The sequence below is a fragment of the Carassius gibelio genome, chromosome B19 (assembly GCF_023724105.1).
Source record: "Carassius gibelio isolate Cgi1373 ecotype wild population from Czech Republic chromosome B19, carGib1.2-hapl.c, whole genome shotgun sequence".
NCBI classification, from domain to species: Eukaryota; Metazoa; Chordata; class Actinopteri; order Cypriniformes; family Cyprinidae; genus Carassius; species Carassius gibelio.
The window spans coordinates 28,483,614-28,508,958 of record NC_068414.1 but is presented as its reverse complement, the minus strand read 5'-3'; the positions used below and the strand labels follow the sequence as shown (position 1 = coordinate 28,508,958).

The 25,345-nt window shown below is 36.8% G+C and overlaps 1 protein-coding gene across 1 annotated transcript; it reads right to left on the bottom strand.

Annotated features, from left to right (window-relative positions):
* Positions 1 to 1,470: 1,470 nt before the first annotated feature.
* On the bottom strand, positions 1,471 to 23,642 carry LOC127978789 (neuronal acetylcholine receptor subunit alpha-7-like). The gene is made up of 10 exons (XM_052583686.1): positions 23,363 to 23,642; positions 20,635 to 20,774; positions 20,164 to 20,208; positions 19,492 to 19,601; positions 18,508 to 18,587; positions 13,226 to 13,393; positions 9,728 to 9,922; positions 6,641 to 6,727; positions 5,176 to 5,285; positions 1,471 to 2,589 (listed from the first exon to the last, which is right to left on the bottom strand). Exons 1-10 carry the CDS (start codon positions 23,412 to 23,414, stop codon positions 1,801 to 1,803), a joined length of 1,776 nt encoding a protein of 591 aa, XP_052439646.1. The 5' UTR covers positions 23,415 to 23,642; the 3' UTR covers positions 1,471 to 1,800.
* Positions 23,643 to 25,345: the final 1,703 nt, after the last annotated feature.

Here is a 25,345-nt window from a genome sequence, read left to right as displayed (position 1 = left end):
AGTCAGCTTTGAACAATGTCAGCACAAATCATTTCTTAGAATGGAAGCAGTAAAGTAACTTGCAATTATTACTGAAGATCAATAAAAGTGATTTTCTTTTGGATTACATAATGTAAATAAATACTCGTCAGAGTTAGATTGTGATGCTTTTTTACTGGGTTTAACTGGCCTTGCTTTCTTTTTTTGAAGATTACTTGGTCAGCACACTTTTAAAGCTTTAAGGATTGATTAACAGACCAATCACAAAACAGTATACAACAGCTCACGTATGTTCTGGATACGTTAATATTTTATTTACTAAAAGGATTGTATAGTCTCTTATCAATGCAAAATCATCACAAAATGGCAAGGATTTATGCTGATATTGTGCAAAACCCCACTTTACCCAAGGCGTTTCCAAACATTTGTAGGACACTGTATGTGTAAGTGGGAAAAACAGAGCAAGAAAGAGAGATTTACCTCAAATACCTGTTTTTTTTTCTAGGTGACAGTAGAGAATCAGGGCACAGTCAGTGGTTGTGGCTCTGCTCCTACTCAGATATTCATAGGATCATCTCTGAACACTTCACACTGTCTGTCATTTCACAGAGATGATGGGAGATTCTGCCCTTGTCTCCACTGTCTTTGTGCCTGCCATTTCTCCAGTATGTCTCAGGGGATTATTAGTCTTTCTTCCCACACTCTTTCCCACTTCCCTTCTGCAGTATGTTTTTCTCTCCTCAACTGTTTTGTGATGGATGCACTCACTGTTTGGCTTTTTTGGGGCATGATGAGCGCTATTTCTCTCAAGCTGCGAAGCCCTTCTTCCTCTTGCCAGTAAATGTTGCTGAGTCTCACTTACCCCCCGACCACCTTCTCCGTCTGTTTCTGTCCATCCCTCTCTTATTCCCCTATCACTCTTTCATTTTCTTATCCACTTGTCTAAACCACTTCTTCAGCCCATCCTTCTCTCGTTTTGCGCTGACTGTGTCTCTTTCTCTAATACACGCCGTCTCATTTTGTCTTTCATTACCCTTGTTCTGCTCTTGGCTTGTCGTCTTGTGAGGGCCTAATTTCTCCATCGGTCTACATCTCTGTCCACGTCAAAGGGGTATTCCATCTTTCACTTTCTCTATATCACTCCATTATCTTAACCACTCAAACCCTCTAGCAGTTCTCCAACTCTCCTATCTGTCCTTGAATCAAGTGCCTTTTTCATTTTTTTTAAGATGTGGTTCATATGAGCCTTTCACCTCACGTCTGCCACTATTATCAATATTTCTCTCTGTTTCTTCTGCTCTTCCCTCTCTCTCTCCTCGTCTTCCCTTAGTTGAACGTTACCAAAATAGATTTTGACATCTTAGAGAACTTTTGCACTGTGCTAGATGTAAGATGTACAATGTCACACAAGTTTGAGTAACACTTTACTGGCCGTTCCTCAGAGGTTCATGTCGGGTTATGAGGCGGTCGACACAGTTAGAAGATCAATAATCAGTGTTTCACTTTTTATGTTTAGGTTTTCATTCATTCCATTTCTGAACAATTTCCATATAGTGAACCAATCCGATTGTCATTTACAGACACTTTGCAGTGAAGGTTTTTAGCGTTCCACCAACATCATAGTTCAGTTTGAGATGTCTGAGCGAGCCTTAAACGTCCAATCAGAAGCATTCTCATTCCAAACCTCAAGATCCTGCATTATTCCAAACACAGTCTTGAAAATAAAAGCTTAATGAAAGTCACTGTTTTAGGGAAATGAATAATCCCCATTCACGGTCAAACCCAAGTTTCCCGAATGCACGTTCTTTTCCAACAAAGCAATCAGATGAAGTCCTTAGAAACTGCCTCCACAAAGTTAGGAGCTGACATGAGAATGGAGATGGTGCAGATGATGTTGAAAACACTGAATGCCACCAGACAAAGTCGGTCGATTACGGCTGCAGCAAACTTCCACTGTTCAGCCATGCTGTCGTTCTCATCCTGTCCGCGGAACCTATCAGCAACGTATCGCACCTCTTCTAATATAGCCTGAAGCTGTGGGTCTCCTCCACCGCTGGTCCCCGAGCAAGAACAGCCTCCGCCGCCGCCGGACACTGTGCTCGGACAACCTGTGGCCTCCAGATTGGGAGTGGGAGGCGGTGGAGGGCTGCAGAACTGTGAGGGCAGGTGAGGTGGTGGGCTGGATCCCACCGCTGGAGGTGAAATCACTGCAGGACGTGGGCCGCCTGACATGCTGTTTCTTTGCAAAGAGTCAGCGAGCAAGGATGGTGGCGAAGCTTCGTCGAGACTGGAGAACCCGATGTAGAGCATGTTGCCGTTGTTGTTGGCACTGTTGGTCTGATTGTGAAGATGCTGGGTGTGGCCGGCGGCCGCCGCGGCTTGCAGGAGGCTCTGGGGGTGAAGCGGGTGTAGCGTAGAGGACGTGTGGTGGTGGTGGTGGTGCAGGTCTGCAGAGGCAGATCCGGGTGCGTTTGGGAGGCTGCCGCTCTGGGATCCCGAAGAGCAACGTCTTAAGTGAGGGGCACAAGGAGGGCGCTCAGGGTCTTCACCCTCACCAGGACGCTTCATACGCAAAAACCAGGCCACCCACTGGAGCAGGACTATCTGAACCTAAGAGAAGGCAGATAAACATTTGTTTTATGATTATTGAAAGGTATAGTTCACCCAAAAATTATTCTGTAATTAATTACTCACAGATGGGATGCGCAGGAGAAGAATAGTTGAATTAAGTCGCTCTTTTTGTTTTATTTGCGCACAAAAAATATTCTCGGAGCTTTGTAATATTACAGTTGAACCTCTGATGTCACATGGACTTTTTTACTGATCTCCTTGCTATGTTTTTGAGCCTGGGAACATTTCAGTTGTGTTGCTGACTAAGCAGGGTCAGAAAGCTCTCGGATTTCATTAAAAATATCTTAATTTGTCTTCCAAAGATAAAGGTCTTATGGGTTTGGAACGACATTAGGGTGAGTAATTAATGATAGAATTTTCTTTTTGGGTGAACTAAATAACAAATATAACATGTATCCTTATATAGAAAACAAATGTGTGTGTGTAGTAGTAGTTATAATAATCCTCATATTTTATATAAAAAGTACTGTTTGTATAAATCCTCACTCCATTCTACTCTTTCATAATCAATACTTATTCAAAAATGTATGATAAATAAAAGTCACCTTGAAATATATGCGTTTCTTAGTGCTACTTGTTCCAGTGTTGCTAGTTGTGGATACTGTAAGGATGATTTAATCAAAACTGAATTAATAAAACTGTGTAATTGGAATTATTCGGATTAACTATACTTTTTTCAATTTAAGAATATTATCTTTGTATAAATCTCATATCTCCTTAATTCCCCTATGGTACCAACTTTTAAAACTGAATCAAATTTTACCCATATCCAGCTTTCTCAGTAAAAAAAAACATATGATTTGAATATTAACAGTAAAGTCCAATGCGCAAGATGATAATTTTATGTATTTATGTAAGAGGAAGCATGCATTTCACAGCAGCATGTCAAGCCATTTGAACTATATATACTATATATGCGCTACACGTACAGTCTTAACAAAAGGTTATACAGCACTGTCTGAACAGCAAATAAAGCAAAATAATCCATGCAAATCTTTCTTCAGCCACCGTCAGCTGAATCAAGATGGGAAAGTTTTGAAGGAACAGAGTTGTAAAACAGCAACATATGACGGCGAGAGTGATAAAGAGGTGACAAACTAGAATTATTCAGTTGCACTGCCGAGTCCTGGCCAAGGAGAGGCATAAAGCATGGCAAAACGTATGACTAGTGGGGATGGCAATGCTTTCATCTGCAGAAAAACTGCAGTTTAAGCAACTAGGTCTTTTTTGGCGTCTTCACACGGTTTGGTGTATTAAAAGATCATTCAATACAAGCCAATGCATGTTTGGCTATCATAAACAATAGTAGTGCGACTAGTGCAATATCAAAAACTTTGCAGAAAATATATAATGAAAAAAAACAGGCATTACCAAGACACTCTAGACAACTGAGGTTTGTGTTTGCCCTTGAGGTTTTAACAAGCATCACAACAACATCTTTCCCTGATCAGTATCCATCTGATAGCTTCTTCTTCTGTATCTCTGTATCTCTTTTTAGCTCTTTAGATTTTGAGATAACTACCACTGTTATGCAAGCGTTGCTTTTTCCCAGTTGTTCAGATAAAGAGGGTTTTCTTTTTCAACAGAGATATGGCTCTGTTGGACATTTTCATAACACATTGTTCATTGTGTGTGAATGTTGCTAAAAACTGATTCCAGGATAGGATCTTTGGAATTGTGTCACTATTATTATTGCTCATACTTTGAGTTAGAAATTAAATAAACACCTAACCTTCAGTATTAATCCTAATTGTGCAGCTGAGGTGTTGTATTTCGTTTTATGAGCAGTGAGGCACACAATGTTGGTCCAGCAGCTGAAGAATTCCATAGACTTTCATTTAAGGAAAACAGAAGTCATATCTAAGGGCCAGAAAATCATTGAGATTTGAGCCTTTTGAGGCCACCCTAACACATACACTACCATTTAAATAATACTTTTAATACAAGGAAGCTTTCAATTCATCAAAAGTGACAGTAAATGCATGCATGTTACAAAATATTTCTATTTCAAATAATTGCTGTTCATCTTTCTACTCATAAAAAAAATGCATCATGATTTCTCATAAAAATATAAAGCAGCACAGATGTTTTCAACATAAAAACATTTTCATTGTAAAAAAAAATTTCTTTAGCACCAAATCAGCATATCGACATGATTTATTTTGAAGGATGGGCTGCTTTTTTTAAGCAGCACGTAAAAATCCAGTTGTGATGCAGAATGGATGTCAGCCTCTTTGAGTAAATAGACATGTCAGCTTTCTCTTGTTGTTGCATTTGGCTTTATAAGTGAATGGGGTTCGATCAGCAGGACCGGGGCACATCAGCTGAGCTGCTAATTAGCTTGCAGAACGCTCAAATACGGTCATTCATCAGCACCGACAGATTGCAGATCTATATCCATCTGCATCCTATTTACTCATTTAGTCCCCTTCTGTTGACTTTATCTCTATTATCATTGAATAAGTAAATTACTGCTTTCAATGCAACTGACGTGAGAGACGTTGCTGCTTGCATTTGTGAATCAGGGCATTGATTGTGTATGTGTTTGTATGTGAATAGACGTACCCATTTTGGCATGTTCCCACCGTTGGGGTCATGATGGTGATACTGGAGCACAACCACTGTCGCAATAACTGACATTCCGACAATGATCATTATACTGGCAAAATACTGTCCTGAGAGAGAAACAAAGAGAGAAAAGCATGCATAATAAAGCTTTCATTTATTACTCTCTCAGCAGAATAGCCTTTTATCATCCAGTCATACTACTAAAAACCAGGGCAAATGTTACAAAAAAGGGGCAGTGATTATAAAGGAGTGATGCTGGGAAGAAAGGCAGAATGAGGAACAGATGAGTGAACCATAAAAACTCAATCATAAAGGAGAAGGGGGAGCAGACAGGAGAGACAAAGCGATGTGGGTGAATACTCTTCCAGCAAACACATTTCTGCAGATTACATCTTTGCGGCTTCTGAGGGCCTATAAACCAGAGGGTGGGAAAAGAGAATGTGGGGCGGACTGCTTTTTTCTGGAGGATCATCTCTGGGTCGGATTCATTTTTATTTTCCTCCTGCTGCTTCTCTCTCCTGACCTGCTCATCATTTCCAGTTAGCGGTCTTTTACGATGCATGTTGCAAATTACCATGAGAAGCCAAGCGTATGGTTGCCAAGACCAGGGCTTTTGGCCGTGATACAGAATGATCAATTTATCCTTCAGTGGTGCAATGTGTGCATCTCAGCACACGTAAAATATATGTCATTATGCACCAAATTTGACATATCATTAACAATAAGATCAAAGGCTTGAATAAAGACTCTAATACATTCAAAGAGCCCTGTGTTGTCAAATGCAAAAGAACTAAAAGAGATAGATGCTGAAATACATACTGTAAGAAACATACTAGGAATAGTTCACCCAAAAATGTAACAATTTCTCACCCTCAGGTCATCCAAGATATAAATAAGTTTGTTACTTAATGAGAACAGATTTGAAGAAATTTAGCATTACATCACTAAATGGATCCCCTGCAGTGAATGGGTGCCGTCAGAATGAGAGTCCAACAGCTGATAAAATGACTCCAGTCCATCAATTAATATCTTGTGAAGTGAAAAGCTGTTTTGGTCTGTGTTTGCTTGTAAACAATGCTTGCACATATTTCTCTCCTGATCCAGATGAGACAACTTTTCTTTGAAGAATATTACAAATACATGACTTGTATTTTAGCTGGAAGCAAAATGTCTTAATGATTGATTTGTTTCTTACAAACGATCAACTTTTCGCTTCACAAAATGGTATCTGATGGCCTGAAGTCATGTGGATTACTTATGGGTTATTGTGTTGTAATGTTTTTATCAGCTGTTTGGATTCTCATTCTGACGGCACCCATTCACTGCAGAGGATCCATTGGTGAGAAAGTGATCCTGGACATCTAGGATGGCCTGAGGGCGAGTAAAATTTTGCAGCAAATTTGGGTAAACAATTTTCTTTCAAATGTTAAAACATTCACAGACACACACATGCATGCTTTACCTATTAGCGGGATGGAGTCTGAGGTTGCTGGCATGATTTCTGCCACCAATAACATGAAGACTGTTAATGAGAGTAGCACAGTAATACCTGTGAATAGGTATAAAACAAAAAGAAATGGACTGCATGAAACATACATGTAACTGCATAATGAATTATACACATCTAACAAGATATTAAAAGTTGACTGGTCCAGGTCAATGAATTGGTCTGTCAGTTTTCGGACATTTTTACATTGTAATGTATTGTTTATATAATTTTTTTTTCTAACTTCATTAAACTGTATGAAATTAAAGTTTATTTAATCTGAGCTTTTTTGTATCTCATATTACTATAAATCATGTCTACAAATGGTAGTATATATATTATAAATAATAATTCTTTAATATGTATACATGTATTTATTTTTCTATTCATTGGCATTAAATCTCCAGCCCAGCAGTGTAGATATTAGCATCTGCCACTGAAAAACCAATAACAGTCTACCACTAGAATAAATGCGTTTTTATACAGCATCTCTAGTTATGTGTGACATTGGCACTACATAAGATGCCCAAACACAGCTTCTTATTGGATGTAACTCATCGTGACAGAATTTGATTGGATCTGATTGGACGGCAGTGCAGGGCTTGGAGTGATACATAAAGTGAATTACATCAGGCCATTTCTCTTCCTCAATAGCTCTTTAGTTCAGTTCAAGTCATCTCCCTCCCTCTCCGGCTGCTATCCATCTATCCCTCTTAACCCCCCCCCCCCCCCCCCACACACACACACCGCACACACACACACACACATACACACACAACTCATCCATCTCTATCTGCTGTTTAAATCTGCTTCCGCTCTCTCACTCAGCCTCCTTCTTCTTACATATGTTTTTTGCTTAGATTCATAAGTGCTATCTTGGCATAATGAACACTCAATAAAATTATTGTCACAAATACTCCACCAAATGAGACTCACTGAATTCATCAACTGGATTCATTTAAAAAAAAAAACTCTTGGCTTTACATCAGGGCTGCCATTAAAATGTACAATTAATTAATTATGTTATATGCTGATTAATTGAACACAATTATTGGAACTTTCACGGTTTGCATTTCTTTGTATTACAGCCTGTGCATCAGTGGTGGGGAGTTTTCAGTAACTGTCAGTAGGTGGCAACAAGTATGAGTGAATCACTGAATTGTTCATTCAAATGATTCATTCAAAAACACTGAGTGATTTATAAAACAAGTTACTGTCTTGATAAGGGAGTCATCTATTATCCAATTCCTTAAAATACACTGATTGATTTATTCATAAAATGAGCACTGTTTATCAAAAAAAAAAAAAAAAAAAAAAAACACTGGAGTGCAAAGTTAAAAAACTAAATAAAACAAAAAAATGAGTAAAACATCTTTAAAAAATAATCTATATGGAAAATTCCTTCAGATTAGTAAAGTACTACATTGAGCCATATTTTACCGTTTTTATTTTACAGTGAGTGAGCTGATGAATCTGATTCATTCGAAAGCACTGATTCATTTAAGAATAAAATAAGCACTGTTTATTAAAAAACCAATGGACACTGTCAAAATACAGGATAATACCTGTAAAAAATCTCTTTTGAAAATTCCTTTAAATTAACACAGTATATTGTCCCATAATCTTACAGATGTTGGTTTTATTTTTATTTTTTTACAGTGAGTGAGTCTTTGAGTCACTCACTCATCTGATTTGTTTAAAAACACGGATTCATTTAGGAACAAGACACAGATGATCAACCATTCATTGTTCAGAAATATTTTTGTTGGCAGCAAGTTACTCATCATTTTTGTTTATTGAACTGGTGTAGATAAGAAAAAGAAGAATAAATGCACTTAATTAAATTGTCATTGTGTAGTTTGGTAGTCCACCCAAACATTTAAATTGTCAGTATTTTCTAACCATCGTGTCGTTTCAAGCCTGCATGACTTTGTTTTTCTGCAAAACACAAAAGATATTTCTTTTAGTATGAAGCCCCAAATATACCTTGTTTTTGAACAATCGAACGTGTAGCCTTTCAAAGTATACTCCATTTGATTTTGTGTGTGAACATGGGCGGTCATCACATGCGCTTTAGAAAGCTTCATCCATGTCCAGTGTCTGCTTCATTTTCCCCCCTTAGGTTATGACTGATAACAAATACCTTGAACTCTTTTAAACCAAAGCTGAGCTGTCTCATACCCTCTCCCACAGAAGAAAGAGAGTCATACAGGTTTGGAATGACATGAGGTTGAGTTAATGATGATAAAACTTAACTTTTTGGTAGATTATCCATTTAATACATGCTTTTAAAATTTACGTTTGAACTTCTTTGAGATCTATCCTAAGCTAATTTCTGATCTATCAAACATGTTTTAGTATTGCAGCCTGTGTTCCTGGAAAGTGCAATGCATTCTCTCTCCTTCTCTCTTACACACATTGACTCATCACTGCTTTAATTACATCATTAGATGAATTGCCCATATGAGTGAACAGCAAAGCACTTCCCTTCCCGTGCTCGAATTGAAGAAACTGCCTCTTTTCCTTTCTCTCTGGTTGCTCTAAGCTTCTTTCTTCTCACTTTCTACTCTACTTATATACTGTGAGTTCATGCCTCTTTACATTTCCTGACAGACATATCAAAAATTCCTTCCATTTAATCTCTGGTGACTGCTTTTGCTCCTCTTTGTACTGTCTGCATCTTTTAAAGGCAAAGGTCTCTTGACAGCGAGAAGAAAAAAACGCAGATAAAAGCCCTTGATGTAAACCAAGAGTTCATTCGATACGACACAATCAGGCACTATCTACGAAATGAGCACCCACACATTTTCTTTTGCATGTCCCTGCTCTCTGTTTTGTGTCTAGACCTTGGCAAGCCTGTGGAATTTTTTCTTTTCTCAGCACTGAAATCGAGATATGCGAAAATGTACAGCATCTTTTTTTTCTAAATCAGTCATGTTTAGTTATAAAACATAATCGAACTTAAAAAAGAGGATCTTTAAATCTGAAGCCATCTCCGCTTTATCTTGCTGTTTAAATAAGCTGTCAATATATTTCTCTTTCTCTGTCTATCTTTCATAATACCTAGTGAAATCTTCTCTCCGGAGTCGGCAGGCAGTAGAAAGATAAGCAAGGTCATTGATGAAAGGAGGACGCAGGGAACGAGGAGGTTTAAGGCGTAGTAGAGCGTCCGTCTGCGGATGGTCACCACAAACGTCACATCTGGGTAGGGCTCCTTACAGCAGTCATAGTACAGCTCGTTTCTTGTACCCGGCACACCTGATTAGACACAGAACGTGAGGAAAATGATGAATATATAATGACGGAAGGTCAAAAATAAAAAAATACCTGTACTTGTGGTCTCATGTTCAAAGAGCCGAAGCTGCTCTTCCACCTTTGATCTATCAGAGAAAACCAACATCCTAATCAGCAGATGCAGCCAGAAGCAAGTTCTTCTCTGCGACTGAGCATCATCCTTTTGTCTGAACATCATTAGTGTCCTCGGTAGCCTTTCAAAAATGTAAAAGGCAAGAAGGAAACCAAATTTTGCATCTGGTTTGACATCTGTGTTTGGTCAAACCAAAGGCATTTTGTGTCGTTTTGTGTGGTCGGTGTCATTACATGAAAATAAACGGCAAGAACATTCTTCAAAGACAGAGCTTTTATGTTCTACAGAAGAGGAAAGGTTTAGAGCAACCTGATGAAACAAAATGACCTAAAACTGAGGTTCATGAGAGAACTGCAGGGGTTGATGGAAAGCTAATAATTAATTATACAAAATGTAATTAATTGTGAAATAATTGTGGCTCCATGATAATTGCAGTATGATCAAATGTATTCAGCATCTTAGAGCAGCTTGGTATGATTTAACTTATTTATTTACATATTTATTTACAATTTTGGAGGGACAGAAAGTTACAGCAGTATTCCAACAAAATAAAAGCTCAAGGATGTAAATTGTTTAAAGCTTGAGGGTTTAAACATTTGAAAGTGAAGAATTTAAGACTTATAACTTGTAACTTGCAGTGTAAATGTAATGTACTGTGGCACTAACGGAGCTAAAAAGAAGTTTGTTTCCACTTTAACGTCCAGTTACAATATTAAAATAAAGCTCTTTTTTTACTGTGAACATGCAAATGTATCATTGAATTATTGAAATGGTAACTTAGTTATTCTCTTAAGTATTGCAAGTAAATATTTTAGGTTAACCAAAAGTTTGAGAACCCCTGCTTTAAATCATGGTTAAAGCAACTCAAGCAACTTAGCCAACTAAAAATTTAATTACATAAACTAGTATGACAAACTAACAATTAAGCAAGGAGTAATCTGTCTTACTCAGTGTTGGGGTAACGCATTACAAGTAATGGGAGTCACGTAATCAGATTAAATTTTTTAAGGAACTAGTAAAGTAATGTATTACTTTAAAATTAACAAAAAATATCTGAGTTACTATTTCAAATAAGTAACGCAAGCTATACATTGTTTTCCTATTTATTCACTGACACATTTCCTGTCCCCATGTTGAGGAAATTGGGAGTAAGTGCAGAGGCAGAGGCATTTTCTCAGAGCCGGCACAGCACTGATGAGGGTGATGACATAGCACAAAGTAAAAGTAAAAAAAAAACCTTATGTGGCCCATTAACATATCTGTCGGAGCGTAAACAAACCTGCCTGCTACTATTACAACTAGCCTATTAGAATACAGGGTTCACACAGATAGTGTTTTGGTCACGAGAAGTTTTGTTTTTTTATTAATTATTATTATTATTATTATTTAAGTGCAAGGTCTAGAGATGTGTTTTAGAAGCTGAGTTTCTTTAAACTTGAGCGCCGTGTTTTAGAATTATGTATTATGCACGAGAAATATGTGCGAGAAGCTGCTATAAAGACCTGAGACTAGAGCGCAGCATTCCAGACGTCGAGTAGAGCATTTACACTGAAATACAAAGGAAAAGTACAGCAGTGGAATGTAAAAATGGGTTTCGAGTAAATGACCCTTCTAAAAGCTACTTAGCAAATACAGATGACAGAGTATTAATAAAACAAAATTGCATAGTCACCAAATTCGAAAATCTAACATCCAGGAAATAAATATGTCTTAGGCAGTGATACCACCATTTAATACTAAAATAAAATCAAATAAAGAAATACTTTATTGTGTGTGCTTTACAATGAAACACAAGCTCATTGCGATTCCCTGACATAATAAATTCACTGCAACCCATTTAACAGATGCATCATTTAACAATACAGTAACAATAACAATACAGCAAAATAATTAACTAACTACGGTCATCTAGCCTTCTGTTAAACATGAAAAATGATTTCATCGTAGCTTACTCGGTAGTGCTGCATTCTTGCACCACTTGCGCAGGAATTTGTGTCAGAAATGTAACAATTAAAATGAGACTTTGTGAAACAGACTGTCCTGAATTGTTGCTATAGTAGCATCATATAAATGCTAGAAAGCCTATGCATTTGGCAACTATATATTTTTTAATAACCATTATATTTCATAATTAAAATCTATTTTCACACTCATCTTGGGTGAGGGGTGGGATAGTCCAAATAAGATGGCGATGCCCCAAGCCCCTAATCATCAAAAATATACTCAAATGAAACCAATCTATGATTTTATGTAACTGATTTATAACCAGCCTATAATCACAGTTCATACAACAAGTCACAGATTGGTTCATAATGGCTATAATCCAGTTAAATAAGAACCTAAACCAGCCTGGACCAGTCTTGATCATAAATAAAAAATTCTGACTACACAGAAAATCAACAACCGTAACCAACTGGTTTGGTAACACTTTATTTTAGGGTGTCCTTGTTACACTTTACATGTAGTTACTATTACAATAACAATTAATTATGCATAATTACATGCAAGTAACCTTAAGCCAAACCCTAATCATAACCCTAATAATTTATAAATGTAAGTACATTAATTAATAGTTATTTAATGTTACTCCATACTTAAATGTATAATTACAATGTAACAAGGACACCTTTAAAAAAGCGTAACCGCTGGTTTTAATTCCAACAGGGCTGTATTGTTGTATAGACAATGTAAACCATTGCACTCTTTTAAAAATGATAAAGAGAATTTCAAGAGAGTGACTGGCCTGATATTACAGATGTGCACAGCAAAATAGCAAATTATGCAATAAAGCAAATGAGAAGAGTCAGGAAGAGACAGAACTGTGCATTGCAAGATGTTTTTCCAGTCCGCTTCCTCTTATCCACTCAATTTAATTACATTAATTTGAATACTAACAGGCTCATCGGATGAATATGAATGGACATGAATTTAATGAGATGGGCTGGATATTTTCTTTTCCCATTCTGAAGCTATTTCAGTTTTATACAGCAGGTAAGAGTTCTCATCAGTACTTTTCAAAAATATGCAGTATGCATTTTAGCCATTTGAGTATGCTTCTGCCAAACTGACCTCTCGCTGCCTGAGCCGTTGGCAGTTACTACAGCAACGCAAAGCGCACAACATCATCTGCCTGTGGGTGTTACATTCGCTTGCTTGTGAGAAGCTTACAAGGGAGGTTGTCTCTACTCACTCACCCACAAGATCCCACTCTCCGTTGGGCATGAAGCCAGAGATATCAGCCTCATTCATCTGGAGATCCAGCAGCCATCCGTCAAATGTCCACGAGCCGAATTTGAGCTCGCACTTCTGGATGTCAAACGGAAACCAGCGTACATCCACGTTACAGGTGCTCATGAAGATACCTGGGGTAAAGACAACAAACATGAGAAGAAAGAGGAAAAATATCTGTGATTTTCATTCTGATTTCAACTGCCTGATGAATGTACTGGCTCGAAATGCCAAGGTCTTTCTTCATCAGTGCCATATTGCAGCAGACAACACCAAATTGAATCCAATTGACCTTTTTACTGGAGTAAAACCAGACAATTAAAAGATACACATTCAGAAATGCCGGCGGTCTAGGAAACACCATTACATAAAGACCTTTATGCACTGTACAGATAACCAGGCTGACAATCTCATTATTATTACACACAGACACCAGCTAGATGAGTCATATCAGCAACTCACTCAAGTTTAAATACCACAAATTAGACAGATAAACTTTAGTTTAGTGTTTCAAACAGCGTGCAAATAAGCCATTTTAAACACTGAAAAGAAAGATTATTACAGTTGGAGGGGACAATAAGAGTAGTTTGCAATAGCCAAAAAATAATGCCAAAAATCATTAGGAAATTGAGTAAATATCATGTTCCGTGAAGATATTTCTTAAATTTCCTACTGTAAATATATCCAAACTTAATTTTTGATTAGTAATATGCATTGGTAAAAAATCAACTTCAAAGGCGATTTTCTCACTATTTTTTTTTTTTTGCACCCTCAGATACCAGATTTTCAAATAGTTGTATCTCATCCCAAATATTGTCAGATCTTAACAAACCATGCATCAATGGAAAGTTTATTTATTCAGCTTTCAGATGATTTCAGATGAAATTTTAAGTGTCTTAAGACTTTTTTTGTGGTCCACAATCACATTCATTGAAGAAATTACACTTGAAATGAAACAAAGGTAGGAAAAGGGAAGTTTGTTTTGCCTCTGAACACTGATTCAATATTCCAGCAAATTTACCCAAAAAGCCCACCATGAACCTTTTACAGTCTGTTCTGAATAAGTTATTCTCACACAGCAAACATATTTATATGCACAAGGACTAAATCGCCACAGATGTATAAGTGAGCAGTACTTGTGCTTGAATGGAATTATTGAAGAAAAACTGACAAACTGCAAGCTGTAGCACAACACTTTTCAATTTCAGAAGTGTTCTGAGTGGCTGTCAGAGCTTCTGTGGTGTTTGCGGTGGTTGCTCTGTAAATGGCCATGAAAAAAGCTTATCATGGTTTCAATCACTTATTCAAACTAAAAGCACATGTATCATTCATGCAGTAATCATCATTCATGATGAGGGTGAAGTTTCAGTAGGTTTAGGAGTTTGTTTAAATGAACAAAGGGAGTGATGTTTTTGTAGCAAACACCATTAGCAATAGGAGAGCATGAGTAACTCAAAGCATTCAAGTGCATTTCAAAGGAGAAAAAAAAACAACAGAACATGCTGTTCATTCCCTTGACTACGCTAAATACATTTTAGCCTTTGAAAAGTCAAGTTTCCAGAGCTGAGGAAAAAAGGATAGAACAGCTAAAAGATTTCGTACAAAGAGAGAAACATTGATTTTCCGATAAAAGTGATATTTTTCAGGTGATAATGTTCTGCTGTGCTGACCCCATCCACAAATCACTTCAAACCGTTCTTCACTGCTTCAGAAGATTCCTAAATAATTCACCTCTGTGCTGGGCCTCTGATGAGACGGAGGATTCTCTTTAATCTATGGTCAGATGAAGACCAGAAACTCTACTGAAAATGGTCCCAGGTTCTCAATTTACAGTTTTGGTGGAAAAAAATTAACAAAACAAAAAAACACTTTCAAAATGCTTGGCCTGATCATATACGCACATACAGACACACACACACAGGCACACACACACACACACATACATACACACACACATATTATGTATTTGTATATGTATAATACAGTCACAACATGCTGCTGTGTGAGATAAATAACCTCCCTAGCATGCATGAATCACCCCTTTACCAGATCTAAGCAGGTGGAGCTGGGGAAGGCGGAGGGTTTCTGAAGCGCGCTGCAACCGCTACAGCAAGCACTAGCCAATTATTTTTTACATTTTGAGCAGCAATCTTATTGGCTATTGATACAAAACAAAAATCAAAACAAAAAATGATTTGTTTTGAAAGGTTTGACCTGCCTATGCATTTTAAAAGTACAGGACATGTCAGTATTTCACATCAACTCCCTATTTGCAGCAATATTATTCTAATGTTATGGTTGCTTCTTCAGTAGGTATAATGAGATGTGTTTGCATGTTTTGGTGTCACACTTTAACTTAGAAAAACACACAATGTGCCTATTTTATTCCCAAGTTTAATACTTAGGGCTTTTGCTTAAATCCCTAACCCTAAGTATTCAAGCAATTTGCTTTATAAAGCTGCACTAATTACATTCAAGCCTGCTTATGGAACTGGGGGTCTTCCATGTGGCTACGATCCAATGCCAGTCCTAATGCATTTGCAAGAAGATTTTTTCTTTTTTTTACTTTAGAAAAAAACACTGTCGTAGGCACAAACTAAAATATGCCGCTGACAGTGAAACAAAGTGGAGGGAGTCAGTGTGTGACTCACAGAAATTAGCCAGTCTTGCGTTTCCAAAGGTTTACCTCTCTCAAAAATCATCCACTGGGAAGTATTCAAACTGACCCCCGTTTTTGTCTTTGCTAGCCGGACCCCCCAGCATATAAAAACCTCCTCTGATATTTTGACATTTAGAGAAATCTTACCCAGAGCAGTTTACAGTACACTCAAGAGCACAATGGTGATTTTTTTTTTCAAATCAGTCTAAACCTAAATCAATACTGGACTTAAACACAGCTCAGCCTAAGCACCTCAGACCTGGATTTTTGCTGCCTTTCTTCTTGATGTCAACAGCTTCTACTCCAGAGAACCAAGAGACTAATCCTAAAAGCTAATCAATGAGAATGGCTAGCGAGCTAGCAAACCCACTGCCGCTAAATGGATTCTTCAGACGCTGAAAAATATTAAATAAGATGACGCAAAGAAGAGCAGAAACCTCTAGCTGAGTGAAGCAGCCGGTGCATACTAAAAACCTCTTATGACACCTGCTAATCACGCTTTCATATGTCTGGGCAGATATATCTCATATTCATGTAGTTTAAGTCTTTCATTGGTCACCACCACCTTTTTGTCAGTATATAAACACACAATGTTTAATTATATCCGTTTGCATTGTGGGGACTCTCTGAGATAAACAAAATGAGAAAGACACAGAGTCGGAACCTCATCAAACCAGTCTTTAAACAGCAAAAATAAACAAAATAGACCAAATACACACCCAGATTTTGTGTAACACACTCAAGAACATGCAGGCACTGTAGTTCGCCTTGAATCTGTCAGAAAAATGAGTCACCAGCCCTACAGGGCATCTCCTGTCAGTCCCAACAGGGATGCCACCGCAAACACAGATGAGTCAATATTAGAACAGGCTAATCTACTCTGAAATGAAGTTTGCTGTCAACACAAGCCGCTCACTGCAGATTACTTCTAAATGAGTCTCTGAGTCTGATCTACTGCACACTTATTACAATCATGTTCGTTTCATTCAAAATCAGAGTATTGAAAAATCATGAAAGCTTTCACAAATATCTTCAGGTCACATTTCAGTCCAAATTTAAACAGAAAGAAAATTAAGCCTTTCCTATAAATACATTATTTTATTTTATTAATAATAATTGTTATCGCATGTTTTTTCCATTATTTATTTATTTGCATAATTTGTATTGCATGACAATTAAACGAAGACATTATAAATTATATATGTGTGTGTGTATATATATATATATATATATATATATATATATATATATATATATGCACAATTATTATACATTGTCATAGTTGTTTATAGCTTTTAATTTATGTTGGTTTAAATAAATAAAACAATTTATAAAAACTGCAAGGTGTCATTAATTGTCAAGAATATAATTTATATAAAAAATTTATTAAATAGACTTTTTTCGTTATACAAAATACACTCTGGACATATAATCAATGATAATCAATTCATGAAATGTGGTAAATTCATAGGTGCTGTAACACATTTCACTGCAAGTATCTTCTTATCGCCATCCATGTGCATAACATCACTGACTGACACAGATGCCAGGACAAACAGTTGCAGCAAATAAACAAAGCTTTCTTTCTTTTCTCTGTGTGTGTCCCTGGCATTTGCCCAGATCACTGGATTACCAAAATCTGCTCACACCCACAAGCCACTAATGAATAAACATATTTCTGAAAACGAGATGTGAGATTTTCTCTCTATTTCTGTCTGTCATTCTCCTCCCTGCTTTTCTTCTCTCCTCATCTCTCTGCCTGACTTGACTTCAAAAAGGCATTTGATTTCTGTTTGCTACTGTGGGACTGGATGACTTTAATGCGAGAAAGAGAAAAGCAGCGTTAAATTGCGATGAAATCAGCGTGAACTGCAAATACGAGCCATTGGGGCACGATCTGCTCGTGATAGAAGTTTGTTTGCATCTGCAGTGACTCTGAGGGTTATTTAAAGACTCCAGCTTTAGTGCCGAGCATGTTGTTGTGTATCAATCTGCATATGCATGTAAGAGATCGAAAAAGAGGTGTTTTTCTTCATAGACATAAACCGTGAATCTGTGAGACTGGAGAAACCATGTCATCGCTTCAGCCTGTAAACGTACAATGCATATATTTTCATCAAAGGGAGATTTCCGTTCTCATTCAGTTTCCCAAAATACTTGCAATTTGCATTAGCAATGCATATTCTTCAGCACTACTGCCCTCAGAGGAAATAAAGTAGCTGCAACATAATTCATGATCTTCCAATCTCCTACATACAAATCTATAAATTGATGACCCATGAACCATCATTTACTATGACACATGAAAGAGGCTTCTTTGATTTCCATACTCAGTAACTTTTTCATGCTTAAATGGCTTTAAAAAAATACATCTATTCATCTGTATGACTGCATTTATACCGACAATATAATATTGCACATTCCATAAAACAGATGACCTTTTCCTGCTGCCTTCCTGTGTTTATTTCCATGCAGAAATCTTTTTATAGCTTAAACTACCACTGGTGTTTTTGTGTTGTGAACTGCAGCTCACTATTGCTTTTATCATTATATGTGCCATAAACCTTAAGCATAAGCGTTCACACTGACCTGGAGGCAAGTAGTTGCAGTAGCCACTGGAGTTCACTACAATATTCGATTTGAAGGTGGAGTCAAACTTGTCATCTGCACTGCAAAGGGAGGAAGGGTGCATATATTAGACATTTTGTGTTGGGTATCAGGAAATATCACAAGCCAGATTCGAACAGTGATCACCAAACTTTAATGTTCACATTTAAAAAATACCAAGCCATAGCTCCAACATAATCAAAGACATGATTGATAACTAGAGACAGTGATAAGGACAAAATCTTGATGCAAATTTAGGCAGTCATAAGATTCACTCAAAGTGAAAGCTAAATATGAGAAAAGATTCCTGTGGTTCATGAGGTTATAACAAGGTAGGAACGAATAATGAATGAATAATGAATAATAAAGGCCATGATTAAATTTAATGTACAACTAAGTAGCAAGCTCCCAAGTGAATTAAAAAAAATGGGAAGTCTACAGCAAAGGATGTTAATAGGCTGTTTGGACACCAGCTCTTCGACTAAACGATCTGCTTTTGCTCAAGGACCAAATTTTCAGTTCATTGATCTGTAGTTGCTCTTCTGTTTAGCCCCACACTTTGAATTATAGCCCCAGTACTGCAATCCTCAGTCACACACGCACAAACTAATGCTGCCGAATCCAGTTCCCAAGGTATCTTTGCCCAAGTAAACACAGATAACTATTTTTGATGTTGTGCTTGAGAGTATATGATTTCACTGAAGGATTTTCTTCTTATTCTGTAGTGTCTGTCTGCAAGATCACTGTAATTAATGGTTTTCGAATCTATGAATGCATATCTCTTTCAGGGATGTACACTTAACGTTTTTTCCAAAGTTACTTACAAATGAGAAAATAGGTATTCAGATACAAGACACAAGATGGAAATATATCCCCAAGAGAAAAGCAAAAGAAAACTAATACTATTCAGTGTAACAATATGAATGGGAAAAAATGTCTTGTTTCATTGGACAAATGCTTATATACCTATTGTAGAGCAGGAGGTCTGGTGTCCAGACTTGGTCTGTGGTGAAGCGAAGGTTTTTGACACCTGGGTACTCAGACTGGTTCCACTGCAGATAATGATCATACCAGTGCTGAAGAATATATAAAGAAAGAACTGTGTCAGCTGTTTCAACACATGGACATGTATTAGTATGCTTTATGAGGCCAGATTGAATAGATTTCATATTTTGACTTTAACCTTTTGAATTTGACCTTTAAACAAGAAGAGCAAGAAAACAAGGTGAGGCACTTACAATGGAAGTGAATGGGGTAGATTTTTGTAGAAATGCATTACTTTAGAAAAGAAAATACATTAATATGTTTAAATCCATGCATTATTTGAGCTATAAAGCTGTTTAAATCATCAATTTTAAAGTTGTTTTAAGAGTGATATTGTCGTGTCAACAAAGTTTTGTGGCTTTACTATTTATAGAGTGAGTACTTTAATATTTATGGATTGTCCCCATTTACTTCCAATACTTGCTGTAACCCAGCTTCGTTTTCTTGAAGAAAAACTACAAGCGGAAGTTGATTTTGTGGTAATCAGCATCAAATCTGTACTGAACTCAGAAGAACTGATGTCATAGATATGATGAGTAATCATTAGGTCATTTATTTAAACAAAATACTACTAACTACTAAGATATGGCTTACCATGTTAAGCCAGATATTGGTGGTCAATACTTGATTTTTCTCATCCTGTATGAGCAAGAAAGGCTAGAGTGAGTTCAAAACCAACTGCGAGCTTAAAGATAAATGTCAACTATAAATACCACTTGGCAAATCCAGAAAAAGGATCTCAGCTCTAGACAAAATCAAGTTCAAAATCTTGAACTAGCATCAATATGTTAATAGGAGGTGACAAGAAAACAGCCAAAGGGGTAAAGAAGATCATGTAACACATTTGTGGAGCACAATTTCAGCCAGGCTCAGAAAGCAGTATGCAGAGCATTTGAGAAGTATATTTAATGGGTCAATAAAACATGATTAACAAAGATGCCATAACAGAAAAAAACTGACCACGTGACGACAAGAGGAACCAGAAAAAATACACCTTGAGTTATCAGATAAACTCCATACTCCACAACACACATGAAGGGAATAAAAAGAAAAAGAGTGACTTACCACATCCATGATCTGTATCAAGCTCATAGACAGAAAGACAGTGAGCGGTTGAGAGTCATTAGCAACAGGCCTTTCCATGCGGTTATAATCCTTCAGGAGGTTCTTCAGCAGGGTCCGCTGGTACGGACCTTGCACTGACACTGTCAGAAAGACATGAATATACTATACAGCACAGAACACAGACTTCAAATCAAGACATTCGTTCACTGAGCTGAGACAGAATGATAAACAGATGGAAAGATAAAACAGACAGTCAGTCAATCAGATGGATGGATGGATGGATGGATAGATATTTTCCACTGGTCAATCAATAGAGACTTTAATTAAGAGAAATAATACACAATAGAGAAAATAAAGGACTGAAGGTTAACAGAGGTGAGGTGTAAGGGGGGCTATAAAGTATGTCTCATATATAGGCCACCTTTGACAACTGCTAATTAGCATAATTGCCATCGTAAATTCTTAAGAAGTACATCTGTGAAGGACCAGAGTTTAAAAACTCAATTATTTCTGCCTAATAGCACCAGAAAAGAGGTTTAAAAGCTGCTTGAAGAGTGTGTGTATGTGCCTGGCATGTGTGGAAAAGGTATGACTGAATGAAAGAGAATACATTTAATGGTTAAAAGCAAGAATGGACCTGCTCTTGAATTTATTAATATCATCAGCTTCCCTGTGGAAATTCACAACTGACTATGACCACTAGCAGCAATAAAGAGAATATAGAGCTTGTGGCATTACTGACACGACAAATCCTTCGGGGTCATTCTGTGCTGTTTAGCAAAAGCATCAAGCAATGATTTTCAGGCACACAGACATTCCCAAAAGTGCATCAGACTCGAGATTAGATGAAAAAAAATCCTGGAATACAGCATTACTAAGTTAAGATAATAGAAATAAAGGTGGAGGGATGCCATTGTTTACATGATTTACCCTTGTGCTGATTGACAGAATTAGAAGAACATGCTCCGCCCACACACTCAGCTGAACCTATCGGAACGTCTCACTCTTCAATCAAAACACCAAATGTGAATATAGTGAGGGTGTAAGTGTCATGTGTTCACAAATAACTTAAGACTCAACCAAGAAGGGTTATTTGACACAAGCAATGATTTATATTTGAGAATAATTACATTTCATAGTTCAAATGTTCCTTCACAAATGATCACCTACTCTGATATATCCATGACCTTCTGGTTTTACTTATTAACGAGCAGAAAGATCAACCTTGGACAAATAAAGGAGAAGGTATTTATTGCTTCCAAGGTTCTGATAAAACATTTCTAGAGCTCACGGTGGAGGCAAGTAAATAATAAGAACTACTGAAAGAAATATCTGATGAATTGAATTTTCATTTAAACTTAGAACTGTGCAGATATTAAGCAAATATCTACCTGCTTTTTACAGTTAATATTGTATTTAGATTTTTATAGACCTCATGGTCTACCTCAAGATATTTATTTGCCAGTTTTTTCTATAATATTGAAATAAATATATTTAATCACTGAAATATGAGGTTGATTTGGCATTACTGTTTCATATTCTTATTAGAAACGATTATAAACAACTTACACATGCAGCTGCCCTTCATGAAATTTTTTTACATTTTTAGTGTTTAAAAAGATTGGAAAATTTAATTAATTTTCACATTCAAAAACTCCCCAGACGTTGTATAGAATTTAAAGATATCAATCACTAGTTGGATTTCTTTTATTTCACTGCGGTGTGTTTTAACAAATTAAAATTAAGAGTCACCTTTCTGAAAAGTGCATTGTGGTAAAAGGAAGTGTTCATGCTTAAATAGTATTAGTCTATTTTCTACTTAGATCAGAGGAACTTAGAGTCAGAATAAGGACTAAATCTTAAAATTATTATTAAAATTTTTCCACACATTACTGGAAAAACACAAAATAAAATATAAAAGAACACACATAAAAAGAGGCAAATCAACAGAAACCGATACTTTGCAACATTTCTTAATTTCCTGCAACATTAAAACGCTGAATATTCTATGGTGTGACACAATTTTAAAAATTATAAAGAGAATAATATATTAAGAGAATGTATGTGAAACAAATCCAGATGGCCTGGAGTGAGACTAACAACCCAAATAAAAGTTCTGCTTTATGACAGACAGGAGTGATGAGAGGAAAAGAAAGAAAAAATAGAGAGAAGCTTTCCATGGCAACACACACACACACATTCCCTCTTTCAACTCTACTGCAGCAACATGTCCACAGCAACACCGGAGATCTGAATCTACACATGCATCCTGTGCCTCCGTCACCTCTATGCAGTCTATGTACTTATAGATTTAGAGGAATGAACGAGAGAGAGAGAGAGAGGAGACGGGAGGGGGAGAGAAGGTGCAATTTATGATTGCAGAGTCTAATTCTTCATGGCAAAGCAATTTTGTTTCATTCTGCCTCTCGTCTCTCCGATTCCATCTAATTTTTCCTCTTTCTCTCTCTCTTGACTGCAACAGTGGTAAACACACACACACACACACACACCAAACATCTGGTGGCATAAGGTTGCCCACAGGCAAACAGGTTTGCAGAGAGCACACAAATGAGAGAACCAAAAAATAATAGTATTCAAATAAAAACCCATTATCTTATGCTGCTCTCTTTTAAATGTTTGCCTTCGTTCTCTTTCCTAAATAACAGTTTCATACACACACACACAGATTTATATACTTACATGCATGTGCACATAGTGAGGAACCTACCCTGGATCAAAGCGGAGATCCCACACAGAGTGAAAGCCAAAGAGTGCCACATTCCAGGAGATGTGAAGGAAAAGCGGGGCAGAAAACAGGAATATGTTCGGATGTGGAAAGAGGAGAAGGAAATATCCTGGTGGAGTGAAGGAGAGGAGAGGAAAGCAAGAGCTGGCTTGATGCAAGCAGTGGACAGAATAAATGTGGAAGAGAGAGAGAGAGAGAGAGAGAGAGAGAGAGACTCCCCGTGATGTCGGCAAATCGCAGCAAGTGAGAGAAAAGGGGAAAAAAAGACCTGATTGATTCGAGGCTCACAAGTCAGCTTTCTCTCCACCCAAATCTCTGAGATTCCTTAAGAAGGACAGATGAATGAGGAGGAGGATTGGGAATACAAAGGGAGGCAGATCAAGGGAAAAAAGGGGGAAAAGGGGAACTGATCTTCCTGTCTACCTAAAATAATCACATTCGGTTAAATCCTACCCTCTTTCTTCTCTCTTTGTCCCACTTTCCTTCTCCATAATTTGTGGCTTTACAGAATCGCACAAATTCTCAAAGTGAGGCTATCATCTTCAGAAAAAGTCAAATGTGTCACAGCAGGAAAAAAACTTTTGTTATATAAAAGATTTTCTTTTCAAAAAGTATACAGAAGCATTGCTGGATTTAGGGGTTTTATAATTTTAATATATTATAGGGTAATTCTGAGGTTAGTATGATTTTAAAAAGAAAATCTAATTTGATTCAACAAGGCTGCATTATATTCATCAAAAATGCAGCAGCACAATTGTTTGTTAATAATGAGAAATGCTTCTTGAGCACCAAATTAGTATATTAGAAAGATTTCTGAATACAATATAATAATCTGAAGACAAGATAATAATCATTAAAAAAAAAATTAAATTTTTTTTCATGTATTTAATTTTTATCGAGATGATGTGAATAAAATGGGGGGAGGGGGTTAAAGCAGCCAGAAACACTCTGCCTCTAAGGAAGATAAAATAAATTGTATTGAGAAACTTTAATAAGACACACAACACTTAAAACGATAAAACAAGTGTGTATAGCGGGAATTAGTATGAATGTCTATTTTATGCCCATTTTCTCTTTCAACAACTGTCATGGCAAATAATAATTTAGCCGATCAAGTCAGTGAAAGTCCCACTAAAACTTTAGCGTAGCCTAAGTTTTATAGCAACTTACCTGAAATAATATATATATATATATATATATATATATATATATATATATATATATATATATATATATATATATATATATATATATATATATATATATATATTATACATACATAATGTCATAGGTATTTGAATATCTAATATCTATCGCCCCTTTTTTGTCCTAATTTGTAATTTCTTACCGCCAAGCAGTTCAATCGGACCGCGCGTGTACTTCCGGCTTGAGGGTGTCTAAATTGCATCTCGTCACAAAATGCGGTCAGACACATTTGGTAAAGCTAACATCACAACACAACTTCATTGTGAAAGTAAAAACAGAAAACAACAACATTGCCATAAAAAAACTGTAAAACAATATCACAGCCTGTAACAGTAACAGTAGTTAACAGTAATCACATATTCTTCAGCAATGCTTTCTGGGAATTAACTTCCATTTAATATTAAATTGTTTGCTCAGATGACTCTTTTAGGCTAGCTGGGGCAAAATTTGAGAGAATATTGTGACAATATTAAATGTGTGTGATTCAAAGTAATTTACCATTTTTAGTATCTGTGACTAAGAAAAGCTAGATATAATGTGGGCTAATTGTTTTTTTACAGTATGAATTACAGTATACAGTTGTTGTTGTTGTTTTTAATCTGTGATGGACACCAGTAAAGTCAAGCATGTTCAGGCACTCTTGCGCATGTGTGTTAATGGGATAACAAAGATTATGGTGGAGGGGGTTTAATTGAGGGAGTGCTGGGATATGCATGTGGCCCACAGTAATGTGCTTAGTTAAACTCCTCCTCTCATTCG

Coding starts and splice junctions, on each gene's coding strand:
- LOC127978789 (XM_052583686.1), bottom strand. CDS start 23,414: ATGTGGCACTCTTTGGCTTTCACTCTGTGTGGGATCTCCGCTTTGATC. Junction 20,209..20,634: donor TGATACAGATCATGGATGTG/GTAAGTCACTCT, acceptor TTGCTCATACAG/GATGAGAAAAATCAAGTATT. Junction 13,394..18,507: donor CTGCAACTACTTGCCTCCAG/GTCAGTGTGAAC, acceptor TCTTTACCCCAG/GTATCTTCATGAGCACCTGT.